Genomic DNA, 17,206 nt, shown 5'->3' with positions numbered 1-17,206 from the left:
TTTGCACTCCGGCACGGGTTTTGAGCATTGAGAAGCACACATATACTGATGATCACACAAAGGACTACTCTATTTATAGTTTGGTATAAGGGCATTTTGGGGAGATTTGGTCGCCTGATGACTAATCGCCCCCTCTTTGCGGTGACCAATCTCCCCAAACGCCTTCCCTGACTCTGCGCCGGCTTAAAATGAAAAAAAAACGCCAGCGCTAATCACACACGGCGGTTCATTTTCCAAAGTCGCCCGAAGTTGCAGAGGAAACTTGGGGTGACTTCGGAAAACAAATCGCCACGCGTGATTAGTGCCGGCGCTTTTTCATTTTAGCCGGCGCAGAGTGAGGGAAAGCATTTGGGGAGATTGGTCGCCGCAAAAACGAGGCGACCAAATCTCCCCAAAACGCCCTGTGTGGCCTGACCCTTAAAGGGGTTGTTCACCTTCAAACAACTAGTTATTTTCTGATAGAAATAATGACTTTTTCCAATTACGTTCGATTTACTAAGTGTCACTGGTTTTCTAATATTGAAGTGTAAAACTGTCATTTTTCACCTTCTAAAGCAACTCTGGGAGGGGGTGGTCGCCGACCCTGTAAACTGTTCTAAACTGATAGTTGATACATTTCTTATCTTTGTCCCTGCTGAGCAGAATCTCTGGGTTTCATTACAGGCAGCTGTTAGAATTGATACAATAGTTGCTAATACTCCAGAGATGCTGCTGAGAAATGTAATTCCAAAATTGTAACAGTTTAGAGTTTGCGCCTGAATTACTGAGCTGCCAGACTCAAACACCAGCGACACGAACATTGAATTTTGGAAAAACAGTAAAAAATAAATAATGGAAAGTAATTGAAAAAAGCCTTAATTTCTGGGGAACAATCTGAAAACAACCAAACTGAAAAACGTGTCTGGAAGGTGAATTGTTCTGCACTAAAAAGTCTTATAATAGCTCCATAATGGTGTTTATTATTGAAATAAACATTAAAGCAAATGTAAAACCTCAAATAAAGGTAAAATGTCCCTGCTTTGAACTGACGAGAGAAATGTCAGATGTCTCTTCCCTGCTCACAAACTTTATTTTCAAAGGAGACTCGCCAGTCAGCTGAAATCACCAGCAGGTGGCGTTGTTGTTTCACATTCATTATATGAGCAGTTTAAAAACAGTGACTATCGTGAAAAAACATGTAAAGTTAATGTCCTTAGAAGAGCTCTAAACAATTTAAAGGAGAACTAAACCCTAAAAATGAATGTGGCTTAAAATGCCATATTTTATATAGTGAACTTATTGCACCAGCCAAACGTTTCAGCTTGTCAATAGCAGCAATGATCCAGGACTTCAAACTTGTCACAGGGGGTCACCATCTTGGAAAGTGTCTGTGACACTCACATGCTCAGTGGGCTCTGAGCAGCTGTTGAGAAGCTAAGCTTAGGGGTCGTCACTAATTATCCAGCAGAAAATGAGGTTGGTCTGTAATATAAGCTGATGCTACAGGGCTGATTATTAAATTCTGATGCTAATTGCACTGGTTTCTGTGCTGCCATGTAGTAATTATCTGTATTAATTACTAATCAGCCTTATATTGTGACATTTCCATTCTATGTGTACTGTATATTGTGAGTGGGTCCCTAAGCTCAGTAAGTGACTGCAGTACAGAGCATGTGCAGTGAATCAGCAGAAAAGAAGATGGGGAGCTACTGGGGCATCTTTGGAGACACAGATCGTTACTGCTAAAAGGCTGTTGTTGCCTTGGGCTGGTACAGGAGCACAAAACATAATGTACACTTCTTTAGTTAGGCTTTAGTTCTCCTTTATGGGCAAATTATCACACAAAATAGGACTGCGTTTCTATTCCAAACAACATCTTTGGAAAAAAGTGACAGTACTTATTTCACGCATAATATTAGTACAAGCAATGTGTCTGTTATATCATATGTTGCTAGGGTAGGGGGGGCGAGTCTGCCAAATATGAAAAGTGACGTGGCCCATAAAAATAAATAAAGTTCCTGTAAAAGTAGCATAAGTAATTTGAATTAAATGATCCCAAACTTAAATTAAACTTTATCAAATGGTGACACCTAGTGTCTGTGTGTGGGAGGACAAAATGCAAAGTTACCTCTCGGCAGCACAAGCATTTCTAAGCGAACTTTTGCTAGCGTTACTTTCTTCTAGGGATGCACCAAATCCACTATTTTGGATTCAGCCGAACCCCTGGAATTTTTCGTGAAAGATTCGGCTAATACCGAACAGAATCCTAATTTTCATATACGAATTAGGGGTGGGAAGGGGAAAACATTTTTTACTTACTTGTTTTGTGGCAAAAAGTCACGCAATTTCCCTCCCTGCCCCCAAATTTGCATATGCAAATTAGGATTCAGATTCGGTTCGGCCGAATCCTGCTGAAAAAGGCTGAATCTCGAACCTCGTTCCTAGCGAAACTTTGCTAAAACACTTACATCGATTTAAATAGGGTGGGTACATATATGTCGTATAGACGTCTTTATTAGTAATGTAAGTGCAAATGCTTGAAGTGGCCACTTATTATTACAAATGTTCAAGGAAACAAAATCAATAAAAAAAAGATCCTCTAATGCCCTAGACATGAGCCCACCCTAAAACAAATGTGGCATGAGCTTCAAATGGTTAAAAAAAAAAAAAATGTATTCAACAGGTACAATTTTTAAACTAGTGATGCACCGAATCCACTATTTTGGATTCGGCTGAAACCCCGAATCCATCGCGAAAGATTCAGCCGAATATCGAACTGAATCCTAATTTGATATGCTAATTAAGGATGAGAAGGGGAAAACATGTTTTGTGACAAAAAGTCACACGATTTCCCTCCCCACCCCTAATTTGCATGCACAAATTAGGATTCGGTTCGGCCGAGCAGAAGGATTCAGCCAAATCCGAATCCTTCTAAAAAAGCCCGAATCCCGAACCGAATTCTGGATTCGGTGCATCCTATTTTAAACATAATGCCACATTGAAATATAAAAAAAAAAAACCAGTTTTTTTTATTTTTTGGATATGATGTCACTGATATAAGATTGAGGAGGATGTGGCTTAATCTTATCAGTTCGCCAGGAATAACCTGGCGAAGCAGACTCTGGCGAAAATGGTAACGTAATGGACTTTGATGATCATTCGTCTGAGCGACAATTCATTAGCGTTGAGCTCTTTCCCTAGCAAAATTGTCCTCTATGCCTTAGTAAACTGGCGATGTCCCTGCAAACTGCCGTTTTGGCGAATTTTCGCTAGCAACGGCCACTTCGCCCTTTAGTAAATCTGCCCTTTGACTCTGTTTAAAGGGGTGGTTCACCTTTATGGTAACTTTTATTATGTTATAGAACGGCCAATTCTAAGCAACTTTTCAACTGGTTTTCATTATTTATTTTTTTATAGTTATTTGCAGCTTTCAAATGGGCGTCGCTGACTCCCTTCTAAAAAAACAAATGCTCTGTAAGGCTACAAATGTATTGTTATTATTATTTTTTTATTACCGATCTTTCTATTCAGGCCTCTCCTATTCATATTCCAGTCTCTTATTCAAAGCAATGCATGGTTGCTAGGGGAATTTGGACCCTAGTTACCAGATTGGTTAAGATGCAAATTGAAAAGCTGCTGAATAAAAAGCTAAATAACTCAAAAACCTTCAATAATAAAAAATGAAAACCAATTGCAAATTGTCTCAGCATATCACTCTCTACATCATACTAAAAGTTATCTCAAAGGTGAACAACCCCTTTAAGGCATGTCAAACCTAATTATTATTATTATACCCTTATTATGTAAGCTTAGCATTCAGGGTCCATAACTAAGGGCTTATTTACTGGCTATATGGGTGGAACATTCTCTTGCAGAAGGATGAGTTTTATAACACGAAAGGGAAAATTACTGTAAATAGAAGGGCAGTTTTGTTTTTGCACAAGAAGCCATTCGACCTGAACAATGACGACATAGTTTACTGTGTGCATATCATATCCACAGGGAAAATGAACAGGGAATAAATAACCCCTACGAATAGGCCATAAACAGACAATAGACTCCACTTACGCTTTTGCCTTTTGCAGTCTTCTTGAATGATGCTAAGGGTTCGTTTGTGTAAATCTTTATCCTGATCAGTGACCTGTAAGGTGTAATCAAGGAAAGATATGAGAGTGATCAGTTGTAGCAGAACCAACTCTACAAAGGCCCCTGAGAATAGATCGTAGAATGGCCTGGAGTCTGCCTGGCAACACACACAGAATATAAACACAGGTATGAGATACATTTTCTAAAAAGCTACAAATTACAGGAAATCCATCTCCCATAGATTCCATTTTAATGAAATAATTTTTTTTTAGAAATATTTTCTTTGTCTCAGTAATAATCAAACATTATCTTGTACTTGATCCCAACTAAGATATAATTAATCCTTATTGGAAGCAAAACCAGCCTATTGGGTTTATTTGATGTTTACATGGTTTTGTAGTAGACTTGAGGTATGGAGACATAAATTACAGAAAGATCATGTCCCCATGTCCTGGACATTCTGGATAAGAGGTCCCATAGCTGTACCGCTATATATTCATTAGATATTCTGTTTTGCCTGTAAGGAAGGCATACCCAGTAGCGTTGGGTGAATCTGTGCCGTTTCGCTGGAAAATTTGTGAAAAATGACGCAAGCAAAAAATTTTTATAAGCGCAACTATTTTGTCCAAATGCATTAAAGTCAATTGGCATCCAAATAATTTTGACGCGCTACAATTTCATGCACACGACTATTTTATTCGCTAGTGGCAAAATGCGGAAGTTTATCGCAAATTCGTGCCTGGTGAATTTATTTGCCGAAGGCCGAGTGTTTTTATACAGGTCATGGAACTCCGAGGTAACTTCTAATATCCTCATATTTTGCAACTGGGGGTACTTTATTTATTATAATACACACGTTTCAGTGAGTCATGTGACAGAAATGACATCAGAACTCAACGTTTATAACTGATGACATCAGAACTCACCGTTTATAAAGTTATAATTTACAAGTTATTCATGGCTTTTGTGTATTATAAGGATATATTTCACAGGAAATTCCATGACCTGTATAAAAGCACTTGGCCTGGGGTCTATGACTTCCAACAACTTTATATAGTAGAGGCAGAGGTTACCTGAATCCAATCTATATAGTCCCCTGTGTAAATGAGGGGGAAAAAGGGACTTTTTAAGGCAGAAGGAATTCAGAGGACCATCTCAAGTAAAGGATATCAGACAAATATCAGCAATGAAATCTGTGAATCATTTAATAAATCATAAGCCTGATATCACCAAACAGTGTCTCTCCCGCTGGCTTTGAGTGGGTGCAGGGAGTTGTTGCTATAACATAGAGCAGCGGGCTGAAGATCAAATCCATTGCTGCCACTTTAACGCAATAAAAATAACCATCAACCTTGTCACAGTAATAATAAGAATTTTCAGCAATCCATGTTCTCACCTGATAAACCTCCTGATTTGGCCCTTTTTGAAAAATGTAGCCTCCCTCTAGCAGCACTTTGATGGCTTCTTTGAATATGTTGTGGATTTGTTTAGAGCTAGAACTATCCTTGGGCTCAGCCTTGAAAAACAAACAAATGATGCTGTTTCCATTAATGACGTATATATTAAATTACAGGTTCCTGGCTTGCAGCAGGTTCAGACATACACATTAGGGTACCCAGAGAAATGTATATGACCCCAGTCCCCTCCTGCTACCTGTCAATAGCCCTTTTATGCAGTGAGGCATCAGTGGGTGTTGGCTGGGCTATGCAAAAGGGGATGGGAGGTATGGCAACGGAGGCAGCGTGAAGGCGATGGGGCCCTAGCGTTAAGGTTCACCCAGGTACCACGGCCCAACACTGTTTTTTAGTAGGGATGCACCGAATCCAGGATTCGGTTCGGGATTAGGCCTTTTTCAACAAGATTCAGATTCGGCCGAATCCTTCTGCCCGGCCGAACCGAATCCGAACCCTAATTTGCATATGCAAATTTGGGGTGTGGAGGGAAATTGCGTGACTTTTTGTCACAAAACAATGAAGTAAAAAATGTTTTTTCCCTTCCCGCCCCTAATTTGCACATGCAAATTAAGGTTCGGATTCGGTTCGGTATTCAGCCGAATCCAAAATAGTGGATTTGGGGGTTCGGCCAAATCCAAAATAGTGGATTCGGTGCATTCCTATTTTTTAGCACCCAATCGCTATATAAAAAGAGGTCAAAGTAAACACATCACCCAAGGCATTCCCCTTAATGGATAACTGTATTACAGTTCACAAATATATACACAAGCCTACACAACAACTTGGTACATGGTTGAAAGGATAAACATATAAATGAACTGATAAGGAAATAGTAGACAGGAGAGTTAAAGGAAAACTATACCCCCAAAATGAATATTTAAGTAACAGATCGTTCATATCAAATTAAGTGGCATATTAAAGAATCTTATCAAATTGGAATATATATTTACCTGACCAGAAATACTAGAACTCTAACTGTAACAGGAAGAAGTGAGGAAGCAGAAGACAGAACTCTGTCTGTTATTAGGCTCATGTGACCTAACATGTATGGTTTATTTTGTTTGTTTGTGTGCACTGTGAATAATATGATCCCAAGGGCGGCCCTTATTTTTTTAAAATGGGAGCTTTCTATTTATGATTACCCAATGGCACATACTACAGGTATAGGATCCCTTATCCGGAAACCCGATATCCAGAAAGCTCTGAATTACTGAATGGCTGTCTCCCATAGACTCCATTTTATCCAAATAATCAAAATTTTTAAAAATGATTTCCTTTTCCCCTGTAATAATAAAACAGTAGCTCGTACTTGATCCCAACTAAGATCTAATTAATCCTTATTGGAAGCAAAACCAGCCTATTGGCTTTATTTAATTTCTTGTAGACTTAAGGCATGAAGACCCAAATTACGGAAAGATCCGTTATCCGGAAAACCCCAGGTCCCGAGCATTCTGGATAACAGGTCCCATACCTGTACTAAAAAAGTATATTATTATGAAAATGGTTTATTTACATGAAGCAGGGTTTTACACATGAGCGGTTTTATGCAATATCTTTTGGGGGGGTATAGTTTTCCTTAAAGACAGAATTTGCTTTGTTATACAGGTATGGGATCTGTTATCTGGACAACCCCAGGTCCCGAACATTCTGGATAACAGGTCCCATACCAGAGTTTCCGGGAACTTCTGCCATATCGCTTTGTTTTGCTGCCAGTTGTAAATGATGAATAAAATTGTACATTTCTCACTCAACAGCCTGGAAAGCAATAAGCAGCTCTTCCATTTTTCAAAAGGAAAAGTGTAAAGGTCTATAGATACCTTACTGGTCAATATATCCCTTACTGGCAACGCTGGGTATCAGGCTGGGTACGTGTATGTGACGGGCCACAGATCCCAGTGGAGAATCAATCAGGTTTAATATGGCAGTGCTGCTATACAGGATTAAACAACACGTGAACGTATACCCACCTTGCAATCACTAACAGGACTGCTCGCGATAGCAATCAAGGAGTCAACACTTTCTAACTCCCTCTGATAAAAATTGTGAATTTTGTTCTCCATAAGAAAAACTTTCACTTTTTCACTCAGTTGGGTGATCAGATGTGCCTGTGTTACCATACCGTGATCACTGGAATATAAGAAAGACAAAGTTACATGAACTTATGTGGTGACAGAGAGAGAGACGATTTGGATCCTCCATTAAACTGGAAGCAAAGATGTAATATAACCCCCAAATTCTGCAGCCCTTAAAGCCATACTCTAGGGAACGGTCTGGGCAGGTAGCCACATGCAACCTTTCTTGGCTAGGGCCCCACAGGGGCTAAAATACACTGGCTGATCTCAGCACTACCATGGGCAATAGCAGTGTTGGACTGGGGGCCGGCCCAATCTGACCCTGGGCAGTAGCCTCCTCTCTTTTCCTTATTGAACTGACTTCCGACAGTTTTCGGCTCGAATTGCAGAGACTCACAGTTCTTCGCCGAAACCCACCGAATCTGTTTATGTCAAGCGAATTCAATGCAGAGAAGAAAGAAGGCTACTGCCCACAGTAGGGCTGTAATCAGCCAGTGGATTTTAGCCCCCGCGTGGCCCTAGCTTTAGGCTTTCTAATCAATCAGATCTTGAAAGTCTAAATTGCTTGTAAAAGGGGTCCTCCAGCAACCATGTTGCTCATGGATCTGCTTAATACAATGATCACTTTGTTTAGGTTGGAAGGCATCAGCGTGATTGGCTGAAGTCAGAACTCAAGTTAAGGGTAAGGCCACACGAGGAGATTCGGGGAGATTTTATCGCCTGGCGACTAACCACCTTGTCTTTTGAAAACGCACCGCCGCGCGTGCGACAAAATCTACCCCCGAATCTCCTTGTGTGGACTAGCCCTTACAAGGCTCACCTGCCAGTCTAATTTACCAGTCTCAAGCCCCCAGAATGAAATTTTAACCTGGTCAGTCACACTGGGTGTCAAGAAGTCATCCATATCAATTTGCTTTTCATAACAGTCACCAAGGGGGGTATTTAATAAAAGAGTCAAAACCAATATTACACTTTGATGTTACCAAGAGAACTCCTTAATACCTTCCTCCTTGCACAAATAATGACTCCCTGTGAGATCTGTAAACACTACTGTACCAACGTGGGGTATGTTTGCACAGTCAAGGGAAATGCATACATAGTGTTAAACATTCTCTTATATATCATATCATAAATTTATTTAATGATCTTGATTATAAAAAAGCAAAAATGGTAAAAAGCCATTGAATATTTGTATGGGTGCTAAACTCCATAGGAATTATATCTGACACAGGCCACAACAGCCAGGCTGCTAGGGATCCCTCCCTGGGGAACAAATGACACGGTTAGTAATGACATGCAGTAATCACTGAGAAATCAACTATAGGGCACATTTTGGTTAAGATAAAGGAAACAATTGCTGCTTGTATTGACACGTTTTATTAAAAGATATTTAGGGGTCAATTGCGAAAGTTCAAAGTAAAACCTCAATTAGCCATTTTTTTTGCACTTTGCACACTGTGTTTGGCTCATATGGCTAGCCCCTTGCATAGATTGCTGTTTGCGTTTGGCAGGGCTCTCTAGAAAATGGGCAGGGGTGGGGAGGCACATAGGAGTCCTTAGTTTGGGGAGTGGCAGACAAGCCTGCACCTCCTAATGCTGGTTACTTCTCCTTTAGCTGAATTTTAAAACCTGGAGCTACTACCACCCAGGGCCTCCATCAGAAAACACGAGGCCCTGTACAACAACTTTTTCTAAGCCCTATGGTCCCCAAGCCCACCCCAGCCCAGCTCCCAAGCCCCGGGTTTTTTTGCAGTTTCAGCTTTGGCTCCTTTCGTGGCTTTGGGTCTTTTCCTGGCTTCAGCTCCATTTGCGGCTGCAGGTCTTTGGCACTTCTGCGGGTCTTCGGCACTTCTTCAAGTCTTCGGGGCATGACTTCGGAGCTGTCAAGGCCCACTTTATGCCCGGTACAGAGGTACCCCCTATGCCCCCCTGATGGCGGCCCTGCTACAATCGGAAATGAGGCGATAATTCGAGGGTGCCTCTCAGAGTGAGCTGCATCAATAGGCGCAACAGACTTGTACCCAAAGAATCCAGCGCAAACAAAATTTTAACAGCGAGCACCAGAAATCCCATAATCCCCAGTTTGACAATTTTGGCAGCAGCTTGCATCCAATTTGCAAAATACTGCAATCACATTCGACTCATCAGCCTCAATTATGGTGGATGCAAGTCCTTGCCCAGTGGCAATGAGATTTTCCATAAAACAAATATAGCAAACTGAATCTGGAATGTACCTTTCTGCATTGCACTGGTGCAAGTAAATAAACCTTTACGTCAAAGCTTAAACATAATTCAGCACTGGGTATTCCAAATCTCTCGTTGATCTAGGCTACTTCCAAGAGCAGGTCAATTATCAACTGGAGGAATTTAAAAAAATGCACTAAAAATCTATATATTAATATTAAAGCAACCTTGCCTAATGGCGTTGATTGGGTACAAGACTGCTAAATAGGCGTTTCATTGGCAATTTGGATACACGTGGTGAGCTAGCCGATAAAGGCCAAGATTTGGACTGGATCAGACAGGAGGGCTAGTAAGTCCATTTCACCATATTTTTTTTTACTAATTACATTCATGTCATAATAGACCAAAGAGAATTATTAGAAAACTTCACAAGCAACAGCTGGCTGAAGACAAAATCTTCCATGCCTTGTATAGATTCATCCATAGTTCTTATCTCAGACAGATTCAACACCAATTTGCCTCTAAAAACTCTCTGACCGCAATTACATTATAATAGTGCCAAATCGTATAGTATATTATATAAACATGCTGAGGAAATATTGGTGAGTTTATGGGAACTGTTCTAGGCTGGGGCCCACTACGGTCTGGGCCTACAGTCAAGGGTTGTACCTGCTGGGACTGTAAAGCCCCCTGGCAAAGCTGCTGCAACTGATGTATTGGCGAAGTGCCGAACAGGCATGGGAATTGGAGACAAGGGGGCAAATTCACTAAGATGCGAAGTTGCGCCAGGCGCAACTTCGCCGCACTTCGCCAGGCGTAGTTTCGCCAGCGCTTCGCAAATTCACTAAAATCCGAAGTTGCGCACAGGGGTAGCGTAAGGTTGTGGAGTTGCGCTAGCGTTGTTTCGCTATATAAAGCGAAGTTGCGCTAGCGAAGGCTAATTTGCATACGGCGCGAAATTAAAATTTCAATGGAGGAATACGTATCTGCACTACAAATGCCTAGAAAACCTTCAAATCTGCAAATAAAAATTTTATTTTGCCCTACACATGTGCCCACTGTCTAGGTAAGTTGCCATGAGTCAGGAAATGTAGGGGGGAGGAAGGGGAGCCCCAAAAATTTTTCGATCTTTTTCAGCCTATCAGCCATCATGTAGAAAACACGCCAGCGTTTTTTGGGACTTTTTTTTTTAAACAATCCCTATCTACTCTATTGCGCTTCGCCAGGTCTGAGGTGGCGAAGGAAGTCTAGCGTAAAAGGAAGAGTTCACTACACTGCGCAAGTTAGTGAATTTGCGTAGTTTCGTCACTAGCAAAGATTCGCCTGGCGTAAGGTTGCGAAGTAACACTAGCGAAACTACGCCAGCGTTCGTTAGTGAATTTGCGCAGTAGCGAAAATGCCAAACGCTAGCGTTCGGCGCTTCGCGCCTTAGTGAATTTGCCCCAAGATGCGTCTCAGAGTTGAATGTGTGTTGCTGAAAAACACTCTGGATTTGTGGGTGACCAAGCAGTTTAACCTTTTCTTTGAGCTGTAGAAACAGAGAGACTACAGGGATGAAAGAGAGGGGACAGGTAGGTACAATACCAGTCATTAAACAGGAGACATATCTCCAACCTGTTGCACCTTCAGCTTTGGAGCTACAAGTTCCAGCATCGCTCAACACAGGAGATACAGTATGTGTTCCACATTATACAAATATGTAAATGCAATGTACCCGATTCACTTACTTCTTTCCTTCAGATGCATTTTTGAAAGAGTCTGGTATAGCAAACGGCTCGTCATAGACATTTCTGTACATGTAGGGAAGATCTAACATCCTTGCCATTTGTATATCCAATGTAGGGTCCTCCACTTTGTCTGTAAAAGCAAGAATATAGGAATGAACGACAATCGATCAACAGCTTCTTACTGTGCACAGACAGACTAAGCTGAACTTACAGAAAACAGAAGCGACTATCTCTCTTTGCTCACGAAACACCTTGATGCTCCCTCGAACCCTGATAATGTCTCCAATATCCATCTTGGCTTTCTTATTCTCCTCTTTGTACAGTTCTTTCATCATTGCATCCAAATCCTTGGAACTGGAGGGAATGTGGCGAGCAGCAGTCTCTGAGGACACATACAAATGTGCAAAGAGCCAATTAGAAATTGTTGCTACATTGTTCTCCTCCCACCCGAAATGCTGTCTAATGAAAAAAATGAATTTGAAACAAATTTGTTAAGTGCAATTGCTAGTGAAAGAGGTTACTCGCCTATCTCTTTTTTACACTCCTGCTTCTGACACCTGAAAAAATGTAGTCAGCTGTTCTCCAGTCGACATAAATTTGCTAATCACCTGGTCTCTGCTACTTGTTTCAAAAAGCAGAGCCACGAGGGTAACATGTAGAGACTGAAAATTGTGGCTAATTGCTTCCTTTGCTACAAATCATGTGTCAGCCCCTGTGCCCTTGTGGAGAGGAATGGACTCAGGCTTAAATCTCAACCCAGGTCTACAAGCCCTCTGTCCTAGCCTGTACATGCCCTTGGCTTCGTGTAAATTGTAAAATGAGCTATAAGGGGTAATTTATGTAGACCCTGGGCAAAAGTGCAAGAGAACTAAGTGATGCAAAAGATCTAAGGGGAATAAGGGTGTGCTCCTTGGTGCTCATGCAGAAATTCTGGCTGTGCTTGTACCCTAGTTGGCTAATACAGTCCTTGATATAATAGTTGCTAATGCCCACCAAGAATCCTTTGTGCCAAAATCTGTTTTATAGATCCAGCTGTGTGTGCATGCTGGGAGTTGTACCGTACTCTAACATAAAGTATTACTTTAGCCATCCAAACCTACTGGCACTATTTTGACTTACTATACCAATACCATACAAGATGCTGAGTTGTGGTGCAATAACAACATGGGGCTGCAGGTTGTATAATTCTATACACAGAGACTGAAAGAATATATTAGACCTTGATTAGAGACTTCTGTCTGTGCCGTGCTCTTCCAGCATGTGCAGCTGATGACTCCAGTACTGTCGTCCACTGCAAGAGAGTCCAGAAGAATGATGTGTTATATGGCAATGGCTAAGAAACTAGGGATGCACCGAATCCAGGATTCAGCTCGAAATTCGGCAAGGATTAGGCCTTTTTCAGCAGGATTTGGATTTGGCCGAATCCCTCTGCCGGGCTGAACCGAATCCAGATCCTAATTTGCATATGCAAATTAGGGGTGGGGAGGGAAAGCGTGTGACTTTTTGTCACAAAACAAGGAAGTAAAAAATGTTTCCCCCTTCCCTCCCCTCATTTGCATATGGAAATTAGGATTCAGATTCAGTTCGGTATTCGGCGAATCTTTCGCAAAGGATTCGGGATTCAGCCGAATCCAAAATAGTGGATTGGGTGCATCCCTATAAAAGATGTTATTGCACAAGCTTCAATGGGAAAAGAATACAGAAAAAGATGGCATTTCTCTGGCCAAGTCCTTACCCAGGGGTAACAGGAGGTGTGTTATCATTTCAGTACTATGGGCAATGGATAATTTGAGGTGCCCCATTCAGAAGAGAAGTTGATGTCCAACCCAGTGGTAATTGTTCTAAATATTGCTATAATAAATTTTATTCACTTATAGGATTGCCACCTGGCCAGTATTTCACCAGCCTAGCCGGTAAGAAGAATATGCAGCTTATGCATCTAGTAGAAGTAAATCTAGAGCAAGATGACTTGCTGATTAATCATTGAAGACGTTTCACTACTCGTCCGAGCAGCTTCTTCAATTTAGCTGAGCTGAATAAGCTGCTTGGTTGAGTAGTGAAACGTCTTCAATGATTAATCAGCAAGTCCTCTTGCTCTAGATTTACTTCTACTGGATATACCATGACCTTGATGATGAACCTTCATAGACAGTACTAATACAATTTTTCGTGATGGGGTGTACCGCTACATGACAGTTGGCCACAGTAAGACCCTGCTTATCAGAAGCCGGCAGGGAGGCAGGGGAGACAGTTAGGGGAGATTAGTCGCCCCGAAGAAGAGGAGATTTGTCACTGGGTGACTTATCTCCCCAAATCTGCCTGTTTGTCCTGACCCTAAACTCCAGTATCCCATTGCCCTAAACACTGTCTGCTCAGGTTTCCATATGAAAGAGGCCATGAAGGGTCAAAGACGTATTGTCTGCTGGCTTCATTCTCTGCAATGTGTAACCTGAGTGACACCCATAACAGCACTTTCAGATTATTTATCAGATACTTGACATTCCTTTAACATATGAAATAGGCAAATAAAATGATTGACTTTAAAGAGAGTAAAAAGAACACTAACAAAACAAAAGGGTTGTCCATGCATTTATATATAATGTTCAGTCATCTGCACTAAACCAAACTGTGCTCACTTTTGTGGTTTGAATAGAGTTTATATACTGTAAATGCGCTGCTCTGTGGCCAATGGGGGTAAGTAATCAAAGTCAAATAGGGCAATAGGGTGCAAGTTTACACAGCAAATAACAGATGAGCTTTGTGGAATAAGTACTTAAAGGAGAACTAAACCCTAAAATCGAATGGGGCTAAAAATGCCATATTTTATATAGTGAACTTATTGCACCAGCCCATAGTTTCAGCTTGTCAATAGCAGCAATGATCCAGGACTTCAAACTTGTCACAGGGGGTCACCATCTTGGAAAGTGTCTGTGACACTCACATGCTCAGTGGGCTCTGAGCAGCTAAGTTTAGGGGTTGTTGCAAATTGTCAAGCAGAAAATGAGGTTGGTCTGTAATATAGAGCTGATCATTAAATTCCGATGTCAATTGCACTGGTTTCTGTGCTGCCATGTTGTAATTATCTGTATTAATTACTTATCAGCTTTATATTGCGACATTTCTATTCTATGTGTACTGTATATTGTGAGTGGGTCCCTAGGCTCAGTAAGTAACAGCAGCACAGAGCATGTGCAGTGAATATAAGAAGATGGGGAGCTACTGGGGCATCTTTGGAGACACCGATCTTTACTGCTTAAGGGCTGTGGTTGCCTTGGGCTGGTACAGAAGCCCAAAACATAATGTACAACATTTCTAGCCTATGTCTTCAGTTAAGCTTTAGTTCACCTTTAACCAGAGAGATGATCAGATCAAATGTCATGAATGGTTTATTGTTCTTTGTGGAATGAAAACCTCAGATTAAATAGTACATTTGCATAATATGGATAAATGTAAAGGTTTCTCCCAACCCTTGGGGCCTTTTGATGATAATTACATGTCGCTGCTTAATCTGGAAATTATATATGCAATGGCAACCCAGACATGGGGCTCTTATATTAATTTGCCCTGTCCACCCTGCTTCACGCCATTATCAAACATTTCAACACCCACAATATCAAGGTCCCAGCAGCACATTCAACAGCTGGCTATTAAGGAAGGACAAGCTGTCCCCCCACCCCTGTAATAAATGTGGTGAAAGATACAGTTACAGTTGTTTTGCTTTGTTGCTGGGCCAGCAACCAAGGCGGTAATTATCCAGTGATATTTGTGGTCCCTGAAATACACAGAGTTCTCAGGCCCCATTGCTATTCATGTGATGTTGCTGTACCTTGCCAGGTGGCATGCAAGCCTATGTACAGCCAGTTGCATCGATATTGGGAACGATAGTGACATGTCATAGTTGTACTCAGTCAACTCCTCCTTCCTTAAAGGAGAAACAAACCCTTAATAAAAAATAAAAAAAACATACCCCCTACCCTGCATAAATCCCCCTCCCTCCAGCCTAGCTGCTAACCCGGGCAAATGCCCCTAACTCTTTACTTACCCCTCGGTGCAGTTTCTGTCCAGTGGAGTTCATAGACGCCATCTTCAGCCGCTTCGTAATCTTCAGAATGTGATCGGCGCATCTGCAATTTTCATGAGTTTCCGTGCATGCACAGTTGTTTAGAAACCGGAAGATTGCTCCAAATGCGCATGCGCCGCTACGCCGGTCACATTCCAAACATTACAGAAGAGAAGAAGATGGCTGCCATGAACTCCGCTGGACAGAATCTGAACCGAGGGGTAAGTAAAGACTTAGGGGCATTTTCCCGGGATAGCAGCTAGCCTGGGGTGGAGGAGGGTCTATATAGGGTAGGGTTTTTTATATCAAGGGTTTGTTTCTCCTTTAAAGTGGACATACACAGAGCAACAGACCACCCATGTGCAAGGCCACTTTTCTATTGCAACATTCATTTGGGGTTGTTCACGCGAATTGGAGGAAAAGGAGAGAAGCTGTAGCTCCTAGAATTTTCCATCAAGACAGATAAGCCTTGTTCACCAGGGCCTGAATGGCCCCATAACTTGCCACACAGTCCTAGATGGTAGGGCACTATGTTCAAAATTGGACAAACTGACCAACCATATCCGGGCATGTATGATCAGCTTTACACCTAAAGCCATTATGGCCCATACACATGGGATTTTTAAATGCAGTTGCCATGTGGTGTGGTTTGTAAACTGGTTTGGCCACTTTTTTTTTTATCTGGTTTATTAAGGATTTCAGTATTGCTTAATTCATTATTGTTGGGACCAGCAATTTACTTTTCCCAAACGGCTGCCCTTTTATTGGAAACCATAAAGAATACCTGACATACCTGTGGGAATGTTGGCTGCTGGTTCTGGGTGGTGCACAGATTCTTGGGAAAGCAGAGGGACTTAGAGGGAAACAATGAAAGAAGGTGAGGTAGAGGCTAAATTACCCTGTGAGCCTAAGGGTCCTTCGGAACTAGTCCAGGACAGATATAGACTATTGTGGTTTTCCCTAAATTTGGGAATCAGGTTTAAAAATATATATATTTATTACTGTAAGTTCAGATAGTGTTTATGCACCTGTTGTCCATAATCTCAACAGAACTAGCAGATGTCAAAAAGGGGGGATTTTTTTAAAGGTTTTATAAAAAACCTTTATAAAAAGGGTATATTTCCCTTTAAATTTATATAAAAAGCATAACACACTTTTACACTTAGCAACGTATCCTTTTACTTCTTTCCAAGGTGTCTGGTTACATAGGATACTAATTTTACTAATAATTGTAACAAACTTCTGTCACTTTATTTAATTTCAAGTGGCAAATTATGATGGCAGATCCGCCAGACTGGCTCAGCTAAAGGCAGCACCCATCTGCTCAGCCCTTACTCCTGCTCAGCTCTTATAAGTGGAAAGCTCCAGCAGGAAATCAGCCCATTAATTGGCGTCAAGCAGAATGAAGTGGAGGAAAGGGATGGGTGGGGCGGCCTGGCAGGCAGCCGAAAAGCATTAGAGGAGTTGAAGAAAATTACAAAATGAGAGTAATATATACATTAACAAAGCCAGAGGACTGAAGTGTGAATTTTTTTTGCTAGACACACACGCATACTCATGTACATACACATTTATGAAATACATACACACAGCTCAGTATTTTACATAGGAACATCAATTATGTAATTACGTTTGGCCTTATAA

At 41.4% G+C, this 17,206-nt stretch overlaps 1 protein-coding gene across 7 annotated transcripts in view; it reads right to left on the bottom strand.

Annotated features, from left to right (window-relative positions):
• Window positions 1-17,206, bottom strand: part of stn1.S (STN1, CST complex subunit S homeolog) — a 46,105-nt gene that overhangs the window by 4,366 nt on the left and 24,533 nt on the right. For 3 of the 7 annotated variants that reach the window (XM_041570587.1, XM_018227041.2, XM_041570588.1), the window contains 6 exons: window positions 12,722-12,793; window positions 11,714-11,884; window positions 11,503-11,632; window positions 7,487-7,646; window positions 5,462-5,581; window positions 4,048-4,120 (listed from right to left, as the gene is read on the bottom strand). In XM_041570587.1, coding sequence (XP_041426521.1) covers window positions 4,048-4,120; window positions 5,462-5,581; window positions 7,487-7,646; window positions 11,503-11,632; window positions 11,714-11,884; window positions 12,722-12,793 — 726 coding nt within the window. 7 annotated transcript variants of the gene reach the window in all.

This window comes from Xenopus laevis, chromosome 7S (genome assembly GCF_017654675.1).
Source record: "Xenopus laevis strain J_2021 chromosome 7S, Xenopus_laevis_v10.1, whole genome shotgun sequence".
In the NCBI taxonomy this organism is placed as follows: domain Eukaryota; kingdom Metazoa; phylum Chordata; class Amphibia; order Anura; family Pipidae; genus Xenopus; species Xenopus laevis.
The sequence above is the reverse complement of the archived record's forward strand: the minus strand, read 5'-3'. Positions and strand labels throughout refer to the sequence as shown.